The 12,250-nt window shown below is 32.7% G+C and overlaps 1 protein-coding gene and 1 long non-coding RNA gene across 2 annotated transcripts; one reads left to right on the top strand and one right to left on the bottom strand.

The window, feature by feature from the left end:
* Window positions 1–182: 182 nt before the first annotated feature.
* On the bottom strand, window positions 183–1,354 carry LOC18097392 (uncharacterized). Its single transcript, XR_002981282.2, has 2 exons — window positions 1,002–1,354; window positions 183–641 (listed from the first exon to the last, which is right to left on the bottom strand). It is a non-coding gene; the product is annotated as an uncharacterized LOC18097392 (long non-coding RNA).
* Window positions 1,355–8,881: 7,527 nt separating this feature from the next.
* LOC7479046 (uncharacterized) lies at window positions 8,882–11,840 on the top strand. Its single transcript, XM_002305531.4, has 2 exons — window positions 8,882–10,381; window positions 11,166–11,840. The coding sequence occupies exons 1-2, from the start codon at window positions 8,981–8,983 to the stop codon at window positions 11,556–11,558; spliced, it is 1,794 nt and encodes a 597-aa protein (XP_002305567.2). The 5' UTR covers window positions 8,882–8,980; the 3' UTR covers window positions 11,559–11,840.
* Window positions 11,841–12,250: the final 410 nt, after the last annotated feature.

The raw sequence follows: 12,250 nt of genomic DNA, 5'->3' as shown, positions 1-12,250 counted from the left end.
GTGCAGTGTGGTGAGGCTTGCGTTTTATCCTAATCGTATATTTGAAAGTGTTTTGGTTGATCAATATACATCACAATTTTGTATGGATTATACCAAAAATTTCTTTGAAACCTTGGTTAAGAAAAAGGTAAACTGCAAAACCTACAACCATGCAATTGGATGCTGCCATGGTGGAAACTGTCTTTTCTTTGGGTGAAGATCTGTTTATTTTGTGAGCCAACTAGCATTCAAACAAATTCCTAGACAAATAAACATGCAACAAAAAAGAGGGAAGACAAAGGGAGCATTAATAGCAGCCCATAACATAATCTGCCAGAAATCATCTGTTGTTGCTATAATAACACGAGGCCAGTTTGTTTTCATATAAATCATTTTGGAGATTATTTTTTCTGGCATTTACTTTTGACCCATTTGAAGCTACTGGATGCTCCACTCTTGAGCTTTTGAGCCCCAGACATAGCAGCTGCTTTGGCTTTGTTTAATCCCCCTTTGCCATCTGACTTCTTCTCGTTGCTGGTATCTTGCTTGGTCGTGTAATTGTCTTCTTCCATGGAACCAATGCCTCCTGTACCCCATTGATCTGCCCAGCTGGGAGCCTCACTTGCCATTGTTTCTTGTTTTCCTTCAATAAAGCCAAGAATCTAACAACAAAGCCAAAGTTTAATAACCTATATTGCATACCTCACAAGAAAAGTACAGATCCAATTTAACCCACATACCTATGAGAAGCAAGCATCAAGAGATTTACATTTTGTGATCACGTTTGCAAGCATTTCAAGAAAATCATACAGAAGACAAGCCATTCTTTATTAAAAACTAGAGATCATATTCAAATGCATGAAGAGACCTGAGATTTTTGTTATTTTACAAGAGTTTTGCATGTCAAAATAGAAACAGATCCAAATCATAAACATATTAAACATTGATAAGAACACAATCAAAGAGAAGATCAAGATATCATATTTATTTTGGTGGGTGAAAGGGAAAGAGACAAGATTTACCTCGTGGAGCTGTGGTGATCAGCCTTGGCTTAGATTGAGAAACTTGAAGGGAGACTTGATGGGAAATGATCAAGGGCTCAAGCACCTTTGAACTAATGAAAAGGAAAAGAAGCCACTTGTTGATAGGCTGTCTTTAGCTCCATTCTATGCTTAAAAAAGACTTTCCAACTCACTTGTTTCTTCTTTCCTTGTTACGAAGAAAACTAAATTTGGCATCCAACTAACCTCAACTCTTTCTGGTCATGTTCCCTTAGAAAATTTTAATCTGACGTAGTTGTGTTTATCATGTATTATATGTCCTGGCTGGATATTGGGTTCTACCTGGGGGAGGTACTTCCAAACAATTATACACACATTCCTACATCCACACATTATTATAATTATAACAATAGTTAAAAGGAATCAGATTTTTACTGTGGACTGCACAGTGCAGTCCACAGTAAAATGCTGAGAATTTTTTTTTTTTTAAGCTGAATTTTTTTGCTTTTTTTTAAGTTGTTTTTTTTAATAAATATTTTTTTGTTTAATTCTTTTTTGTTAATGTTAAATTTTTTTCTATTTAGTTATCAAACTTTCTAAAATGGGTTCCGGGTTTGACAGATTAACCCGGATTTTTTTTTCTGGTTTTCTTTTTTTTTTTTGCTTTTTTGCTTTTTTTTTTTAGCTTTTTTTTCTTTTTTTAAGCTGTTTTTTTCTTTGTTTTTTTTAATGAATATTTTTTGTTTATTTTTTTTTGTTAATGTTAAATTTTTTTTCTATTTAGTTATCAAACTTTCATAACACAGGTTCTGGGTTTAACGGGTTAACCCGGATTTTTTTTCTGATTTTCTTTTTAATTAATTATTTTTTCGAGTGCAGTTCATAGTGAAACGCTGAGCTGTCTTTTTTTTTCCGTCTTTTGCTTTGTTTTTTAAAACAATTTTTTTTTTTTTTCTTTTTTTGCCTTTTGCTTTGTTTTTTTAAGTTGTTTTTTTTCTTTATTTTTTTAATGAATTTTTTTTTATTGTTAATTTTTTTTTCTATTTAGTTATCAAACTTTCATTACTTAGTGTTTCACTGTGCAAGTCTACAGTGAAACGCTGAGCAGTCTTCTTCTTTCTTTCTTTTTTCATTTTTTTTCATTTTTTATTTTTTTTCCATTTTTTTCTGTTTTTATTTTTTTTTTGTGTTTTTATTTTTTTCTATGTCTTTATGCGTTTTTTTTTTTTTGATTTTTTCTTTGTGTATTTTTCTTTTAATGAATTTTTTTGTTTAATTTAGTTTATTAATGTTAATTTTTTTATTTAGTTATCAAATTTTCATAACACGGATCCCGGGTTCGACGGGTTAACCTGGTTTGATGAGTTAACCCAAATTTTTTTTTCTTTTTAATTAATAACATATACTAAAACTGTTCAGTGTTTCACTGTGCAGTTCACAGTGAAACGCTAAGCTGTTTTTTTTGTTTTTAATTTTTTTTTTGCAAGTCCACAGTGAAACGCTGAGCAGTCTTCTTTTTTTTTTCTGTTTTTTCTATTTTTTTTTTCTATGTCTTTATGCGTTTTTTTTTTTTGCTTTTTTCTTTGTGTATTTTTCTTTTAATGAATTTTTTTGTTTAATTTAGTTTATTAAAGTTATTTTTTTATTTAGTTATCAGATTTCATAACACGGATTCCGGGTTTGACTGGTTAACCTGGTTTGACGAGTTAACCCGATTTTTTTTCTTTTTAATTAATAACATATACTAAAATTGTTCAGTGTTTCACTATGCAGTTCGCAGTGAAACGCTAAGCTTTTTTTTTAATTTTTTTTTTCTGTTTTATTATTATTTTTTGCTTTTTATGCCATTATGGGTTTTTTTTTTTGCTTTTTTCTTTGTGTTTTTTTCTTTTAATGAATCTTTTTCGTTTAGTTTAGTTTGGTAATGTTATTTTTTTTAGTTATCAGACTTTCATGACACGGATCCCGGGTTTGACGGGTTAACCTGATTTGACGAGTTATACTGGAATTTTTCTTTGCTTTTTTTAAAGTTTGACGAGTTAACCCGGAATTTGTTTTTTGTTTTTTTTCATTTCAATTAATTTTTTTTGTTTAGTTTAGTTTTTTAATGTTAAATTTCTTTCTATTTAATTATCAGACTTTCATGACATGTATCCCGGGCTTGACGGGTTAACCCGTCAATTTTTTTTTCTATTTAGTTATCAAACTTTCATGACGCGAATCTCAGGTTTAACGAGTTAACCTGGTTTGAAGGGTTAACCCAATTAATTCAGATTTAGTTATCAAAGCCCTGATGAAGCCTGTCGTTATCATTTTTAATTACCATCCAACCCTTTTTATAGTTTCGACACCTTGTGAAATGAAGAATCTCTGGAGTCTCCACCATGTTATCTCTCATGGCGCCATCACGAGACGCGCATTAACAAGTCCAAATTTAAAATATAATATGAACACATTAACGATCTTTTTGACAAAAAAAAAAAAAAAACGAGCTTAACTTTTAATTTAATGTCAGACTGGGCTGAAAAAACAATAAACATGTCGCGCGGGCCCTGCCTTTTATTTTTTACATTTCATTACGTTTTTTTTTTTAATTTAGTTAATATTTTTAAAAATCTTATAATACTTCAAGCATATTATTGTAATTTATCTTTAAATTCTTTCCTGTTATATTTTATATGAATAAGCTGTATTCTTATTATATGTGTTTGTTATTGATAACCATAATTAATCCTTAAAATAAAATAAAAAAGATAATATAAATAAAATATTTGCATATATATATCTGTTTTTTTTCTCTAGAAATATTAGCTTCTTGTGTTAATATTTAATTATTATTTATAATTTTTTTAATTTATTTTATTAAGTGTAAACATATTATTTTTATTTTCAATTAAAAAAATTATTATGCTAAAAAATATATTTATTATGCTGATATGTTTCTTAATTTGTATTATAAAATAACCTAAAATCTTATTTGCGGGTTATAAAAATAAACAGTAAAATATTATTGGAGTAGGTGTAGTAAATACTAAATAAGATGACTTGAGATGTGTAAATGAAAAACTAAAGAAGTCCGACAGAGGCTAAAGGCTAAAGGCTAAGATAAAAGATAACAAGAGCAAGGACTTGTGATCGAGAGGATCATGTCGAGGAGCTTAGCTTTCAAGAACTTATTTGAATCAGAGAAAAAGTTTATGATCTTGTGGAACAAATTCACGACGAACAATAATGGAGCTCTTCTTCACATACTCTACATATGAACAATCCTTTTATTTCTCTTTAAATGCTTTGAATTTTCCTCTTGGCTGTTTTTTTTTGTTGTTGTTGAAGCTTTAAATAACTCTTTCATATTGAAACTATCAATAATAATATTAATAATATGGTCAGTTTGTATTGTTTAGGTTTATGATAATGGCTCGACTAATTAGCTATGGTACTGTCCTATTTTTTTTTCTTTTAGTGTCCTGAATTTTAAAATTAAGTTGGAGAATATATATATATATATATATATATATATATATATATATATATATATATATATATATATAAGCTATGATTGATGGTGCATTTCTTCACTCTTAAAAGATTGTTTTATCTCTTCATTCGAGATAAATTAAACTTTTTTTAAGTCTATTGTGAATAATTTTACATAACTATATATTGAATTGAAAATTTATGATAATCCATAATTTAAAACAATATATTTAAGACATATAATATTAATTAGATTATTATGGTAATATTTTATATTATATATTATTTAAAGGGTATTTGAAAGTGTGGTAGCGATTACTTTTCAAAAACTTTTCACTCAGGAATGTATTAAAATAATATTTTTTATTTAAAAAAAATTATTTTTGATATCAGCACATCAAAATAATATGAAAACACCAAAAATATATTAATTTAAAGTAAAGAAAAAAATAATAATAATAGTCAATTTGGGTATGATACATGAAGGAAATCAAAAGGTTGTAACCATTAGATTTATCTTATATATGCTGTAAATTTCCTATGCTAGGATCTTCTTGTTAAGTTATCAGAGCATATAGTTCTCTTGTATTTGAATTTGTATCAACAACATCTTGTCCAGTCCTTATAAATAGAACATCTACTTATCAAAAAAACATCCCGGAGAAATCTTCTGTATGGTATCAGAGAAATTCAAATCCTCTAACGAAGTCTTTTTTCTTTTTTATTCTCATGGCCACAACACCTGAGTCTGTAGTTGTCAACAATTTTGAACTCATAGGCAGCATCGACACTCACCTTGCCGGTTCTCAGGTTCCCCTGGAACTGGCACCCTCCAACTTTCCCTCGCGTCGTGCTCAATTGATGTCCTTGACAGCACCACTGTTTGTCCGTCATCAGCGATGCCCACAATCCTACGTTTGAAGAACTACATGACATGCTGGTTGGCCATGAAAGCTACTTGAAACGCATTGAGGCTTCCAGTTCAATTCTGCGCCCCGCAATGTTCCCTCCAAATCATATCCTCAGTACCGCCACCCCAACACAGGTTATTCTGTAAATCCACGCTCAAATCCTAGCCGCCATGGTAATAAAGGGAGGTCTGGTAATTAGTCCAACATTATTTGCCAGCTATGTGATATCGTGGGCCATTCTGCCAAAACTATAAGAGGAATGGGGTGGCATTATTAGGAGAATTAGGTCAAAGCAAATTGCAAGCCATGAAGATATGACGGCAAAATGGAATCCCAAACTAATCAACCGTATTGTACGAAGAAAGGAACATGAAGGGCCCAAAAAGAAATAAGAAACTTGAGCCGAAAATGGCCTGTAGCTGGCTCTGGTTTCCTTTGCATTGTATGGCATGAAAGGGAGTGAAATACGTTAGGATTTGGTCTAGGTTAATGCAGACAGGTTTCACTGTCGTTTGTTGCTTATGGTCACGACAAAGGAATGCTTTGAGACTGTTCTTTTTTCACTTAACCCTACTAATCATTTCAGACCAGCATAATCGAAGACCAGCACTAGTTTTAGCTTTAGTTTAACACACAGATTGTCCAATTACAGTCATTAAATCAAGATTAGTCAATTTGATTAAGTACCAGATGCCCACTTACAAAGTGACACCTCCTCGTCCCTTCTCTCTTTGCTGCCCTTAATTGTCTTCTTACTGTTGTCTTGCCCATCATTCACGTACCAGGCTACCCATCTCATTATTGTTTATTAGCACTGCTACTGTTAGTTGTGTAGATACTAAAAGTTTTGTGTGTGATTTTACAACCTATCATATATTGAACGAAATACTTTCTCAAGTAAATAATATTAATAAATATTGAATATAAAAATAAAATTTTGATAAAATTCTAAATGAACTCAATACATATCCATCTATTTATTCAAAAATAAAGTTGATGAATGATGTTATTTATAATTATTAAATTCAATTTAGAAATAACTTGGTATAGGACTCGAGTCAAGAATTGTAGATTAACTTGAGTAAATATTTCTTTTAAAATATCAATTAATTGAATTAATTGGATGACAAATTAATCTAAATTTTGATTGGATCATATGATGGTTCAACTCTTTTTTTATTTTTTTATTAAATATAATCATGTTATTCAAAACTATTAAATTTTATTTAGGGATAACTTGATATAGGACTCAAGTTAAGAATCAATAGATTATCTTGAGTAAATTTTTCTTTTAAAAAATCAATCAATTGAATTAATTGGATCATGAGTTAACCTAAATTTTAATTGTATCATGCAAGTTCAACTTCTTTTTTATTTTTTTATGAAATACAATCATGTTATTTATAATTATTAAATTCAATTTAGGAATAACTTGGTATAGGACTCAAGTCAAGAATGATTAGCTTGAGTAAATATTTCTTTTAAAAAATCAATTAATTAAATTAATTGGATTACGAATTAACCTAAATTTTGATTGGATGGTCCAAGTTTAACTCTTTTTTTATTTTTTTTATGAAATATAATTATGTTATTCATAATTATTAAATTCGGTTTTGGATTAACTTGGTATAAGACTCAAGTCAAGAATTGATAGATTAGCTTGAATAAATATTTTTTTAAAAAAAATTAATTAATTGAATTAATTAGATTACAAATTAATCTAAATTTTGATTGAATCATGCCGTTAAACTCATCTTTCTTTCTTTTTATGAAATATAAAGAGTTAGATATGTACCATATTTACATTGTTCTTGATCTACATATGTTAATAGAATCTATTAATATGTACAGTTCAAATGAAACAATAGTGTTAGTTATATTTAATATAATTTTTTTAAAAAAATTATGGATTGGAATTTTCGCAATTTTAAATGTCTAGAATGCTGCAATAATTTTGTGTTAGTAAATTATACTGCCTTGTCCCAATTCATGATTTAGTACTCAAAACTTGGCCACATAAAGCCCCCTTTTTTTTTTTTTGTTAACCAGACAGTTCCATTTTTCCTTAAAAACAATTTCATGTACAGAATTCATGATTTAATGGTAAAAGTAAAAAAATCAAAAATCAAAACATCTTTTACCATTAAATCATGAATTCTTTAGGTTAAGTTTTTAATTAACTCAGACAATATATGGATCTAATAAAATTTAATTAACTCATCCAAACCCGTTGCAACAACACCAAAAGAAATCTAAAAATAAAAAAGAATTATTTAATAAATTAATCCAATAATCTATCTTCTTAATTTTTTTTCTCAACAAATCCTGACAACCATGCTCAATCATTGGGTCAAAAATCATCACCCCACACTTGAAAAAAAAGAAAGAAAAAGACATGAAAAACCAAAGGCAAAAGAGAGTCGATAGGATCACTGACAAGTAAAGAAAACATCCACGGGTTCCTGCTGCTGCTCTCTCTGTCTCCTGCCAAGCAAGAGAGAATCAAGAAAAGTCGAGCCAAGACAAGATTGCGTGTATCTCTCTATCTCCCCTCCTCTCTTTTACACAGTCTCCCACAAAACATTAGAAAAAAAAAAAAACATCCTAAAAGACAATTCTATCCAATCCCAAGCCATCATCAGATCACCTATATTTGTTATATAAGATCATCGGGAAGGAAAAAAAAATACATTAAATCATATATAAATATCTATTTATATCATGCAATCTTGATCATAGATGTATATTTTGTGAATATCATAATCTCACCCCAAAGTTATTAAAAGAAAGTTATTATTATTTGATAATAAAAAGAAAAACAAACTAGATTTAATATTTTTGATCTTAATATTAATATCCTTTTATACAATTTAATAAAATTTAATCTCCATTATACAATTTTTTTCTTTTTATTATCGAATAATATTTTTTTTAAATTAAATCATTCATATTAAATATCCAAATAAATATCTATTTATATCATGCAATTTTGATCGTAGATGTATATTTTGTGAATATCATAATCTCACCCAAAGTTATTAAAAGAAAATCATTTTTTTTAAAATTAAAATAATATTAAAATAATATATTTTAAAAAAAATTAAATTAAATTTTAATTACATCTAAAATTAATAAGACAAGTCAACGTGGTTATGTCAAATTTTAACTTGACCTGAAATAAATTCTAAATTGATAACTTATTAAATTAATCATTAAAACAAATTAGATTTAATATTTTTTATCTTAATATTAATATCTTTTAAATATTTAATAATTATAAATAATATTTAAAATGTATCTAATTTCTGGTGACTATGATTTAAAATAATATCTTAATATACATTCTTGAAATTAATTTGCATTTGATTTTTATATTCATAAAATTGATTATTTGTGATAAATATTTTTCTCTTAATTGTTTAAAAGACAATTATACCCTTTCCTTTTCTCTGCCCCGTAAGCCCATAACATTCTTTCAACAGTAAGAAATAAGACACAAAACAAGCATAACTGTCTCCTTCCATCCCTCTTCAAAATCATTTCCTGTCCCCTCTCCTACTCTCTTCATTTTTCTCTCTCTCGGACGAGACCAAAACTAAACTAAGCTAAGCAATGTCCAAATCCACCTCAACGTCGTCGTCTTCAGCATCAACAACACCGTCTCCTTCAATAAAACCAGAATCCTACGCTCACAGTCCAGTCCACTACGCCGTCGTGCTGGGGGACCACACAACCCTCACACGCCTCCTCTCCACTCTCCCCAGACTCACCGATCCCACCAAAATCCACACGGAGTCTGACTCGCTGAGTCAAGAACAACTTGTCGACAAAATATCCTCTCTCGTCGACCGCCGTGATGTCCCTTACCGTGAAACGCCTCTCCACCTTGCTGTCCGCTTAAACGACCTCTTCGCCGCCAAAGCCCTTGCAGCTGCTGGAGCTGACGTGTCGTTACAGAACTCCGCTGGCTGGAACCCCCTCCAGGAGGCATTATGTCGCCGGTACTCGGAAATCGCTCTCATTCTTCTTCGTCTCCACCACCGCTCCGCCTGGTCCAAGTGGCGACGCCGCTTGCCTCGTCTCACTGCCGTCCTTCGCCGCATGCGCGACTTCTACATGGAAATTTCTTTCCACTTTGAAAGCTCAGTCATTCCTTTTGTAAACAAACTCGCTCCATCGGACACGTACAAGATCTGGAAACGTGACGCTAATCTCCGAGCCGATACTACCTTGGCCGGCTTCGACGGCTTGAAAATCCAGCGCGCCGATCAAAGCTTCCTCTTCCTCGGCGACGGTGAACAAACTCACTCCATTCCTCCTGGTTCTCTCTTAGTTCTCAACCACGATGAACGTAAAATCTTTGATGCATTCGAATCCGCGGGATCTCCTATGAGCGAGTCTGATATCGCCGGATTCTGCTCCCAAACGAGCGTATACCGTCCCGGGATGGATGTCACTAAAGCCGAATTAATAAGCCGAACGAATTGGCGACGACAAGAGAAAACAGAATCTGTTGGCGAATGGAAAGCTAAAGTTTACGAATTAAACAACGTCGTTTTCAGCTTTCGATCTCGTAAAGTAAGCGAAAACGACGTCGCAGGAAGCGAGCAAGTTTTGCCGTTAGAGCTCGACGAAGATGGTGACGGCTTTTTAGTGGCCGAAAATCCTAGCTTTCTTAATTTTGAATTTAATAACGGAAATGAGAGTAAAAGGAGGCATAGCAGTTTTGTGAGGGAGGAGAGGGAGTTTGTGAGTGTAGGGAGGAAAAGTGTGGATATTTATCCGTCGTCTACGGTGGCGGAGAGGAGGAGGGTGGTGGCGGTGCCCGAAAAAGTGAAGGAGAAAGAGTATGTGAGGAGTTTGAAGCCGTCAGTTTGGTTAACGGAACAATTTCCGCTAAAGATTGAGGAGCTATTGCCGTTACTTGATATTTTAGCGAATAAAGTCAAAGCTGTGAGGAGAATGCGTGAATTGCTCACCACTAAATTCCCGGCGGGAACTTTTCCGGTTAAGGTAAATTAATTACATTAATTAGTCAATTGCAGATTTTGGGATTAGTGTTTTGGGTGTCGTTTCAAGTTTTGTTTGACTATTGAATTCTGTCGTTTCAAGTGGTTTTGTGGGGCCTTTTTTATTTTTGCTTTTGACCTTTAATGAACTTGGAAAAGGATTGCTTTGGTAATTAAGTGTCTCTAATAAATAAATTTTGGTGCCGTTGTCGTTTTGATTGTTTTGGATATGACTTAGTTGTCGTTTAATCTATAAGTATGGGGATATGTGGGACCCCGGGGTTTAGGAATTCTGCGGGGCCCATTGTGCTCTTGGCGTAAGCTGAGGAAAATAAAAGGAGTCTCTCTTGTCTGTGATTAGTAGCAGAGGAGAGAACTTTGGTGAGGAATGTGTGGTGGGGTTGGGGCTTTTTAGCGGTCGGTGATGTGACGTGGGATGCTGTGATTGGTTTTTTTTATTTGATCGACGGTGATGGTGGGTGGGACCCTAAAGATCCGAGGTTTTCCTTTTCTTGTAAGCAGGGAATGGAGCTTAAGCCCTATGGGTCCCATGCTTGTCAATTTCTTTTCTTGACTAGAAAACAATAGTATCGCCCCGATTCTGCCACGTCATCTGGGATTGATCAGATGCTAAAGTGGCAAGATCTTGTGCTTGAGGGAAGGGCTGAGTGATTTCACTTTTCACATGCATGATGGGGTGCAATCAATGAGTTTGTTTTTATTGATTTGATCTGGTAAATAAATTTGTTAACGGTAGCGGTGGTGGTGGTGTGTTTTGGTGGATGCAGGTGGCGATCCCGGTGGTCCCGACAGTGAGGGTGGTGATAACATTCACTAAATTTGTCGAGTTACCACCAACTGAACAATTCTACACTCCACTTTCAAGTCCAAGACATTTCGGTGGTCTTGTAGGAAGTAGAGCAGGAATATCAGATGATGATAAAAAATCAGACACACATTATTCATCATTAACACCTTCATCATCGTCTTCGTCGACCTCATGGTTGCGGCGAAACAGCAGCCAGTCTGCAAGCAAGCAGCACCACCGACATAGTTCTTCAGTAGGGCGGCAGCAGCAGCAAGCTGACCCTTTTGCTATACCAAGTGGATATACATGGACAAGTGTTGATGACAAGTCTAGCAAAATGAAGAAATCCAAATCTGTCAGGAAATCCAAGTAATGAGTGAGCAAAAGACACAATGAGGAAAATTCATTTAGGGCAAAGAGAAGAAAGGAGATGGTTGGTGATGATTAATTAACTGCATTCATGTAATTTGAGCTTGCAAATATAAATGGAATCATATTGAGCCCTTGATGTGTGTGGTCGATGATAGGTCTGACAACACAGTGATTAGAAGGTAAACTAATCCCTAGATTTTTCTTTGATTTCATTGCTTCATTTAGTGAATTAGATCATGCTGGTTTCACCATCAATTTCCTCAACTGCTTTCTCGTTCTTTTATGTTCTTGAGCTAAGGTGGAGAAGACTCTGGTTGGCTTTGAATTTTTTTTATTGCGTCTGGTTTTGCTCATTGGGAAGCCAGATCCTTGACATCCACTTGGGAGCTGGAAATTCCTTGATGAAGACTGGAAATGAGAGGAACATACATTCTTCCATTATTAGTAATCATCACAATCATTGATAGCAGTAAATGTGAAAGCAATTGCTCCTTAATCCTTTCTTCTCAAGAAAAATAATGGGGCATGTTGAGCTTGTTCATAAATGACAGGAGCTGACCATTAATTATTAGAGAAACTCTTCATTGATTTTCTAGTAAATTAATGTGGTACAAATGCAAAGACAATCCCATGTTTATAAGCACAGCTATAAGAGGGCCCTGGTAGGATGGATTTATCGAGATTTAGGGTTCA

The sequence above is a fragment of the Populus trichocarpa genome, chromosome 4 (assembly GCF_000002775.5).
Source record: "Populus trichocarpa isolate Nisqually-1 chromosome 4, P.trichocarpa_v4.1, whole genome shotgun sequence".
In the NCBI taxonomy this organism is placed as follows: Eukaryota; Viridiplantae; Streptophyta; class Magnoliopsida; order Malpighiales; family Salicaceae; genus Populus; species Populus trichocarpa.
The sequence above is the reverse complement of the archived record's forward strand: the minus strand, read 5'-3'. Positions and strand labels throughout refer to the sequence as shown.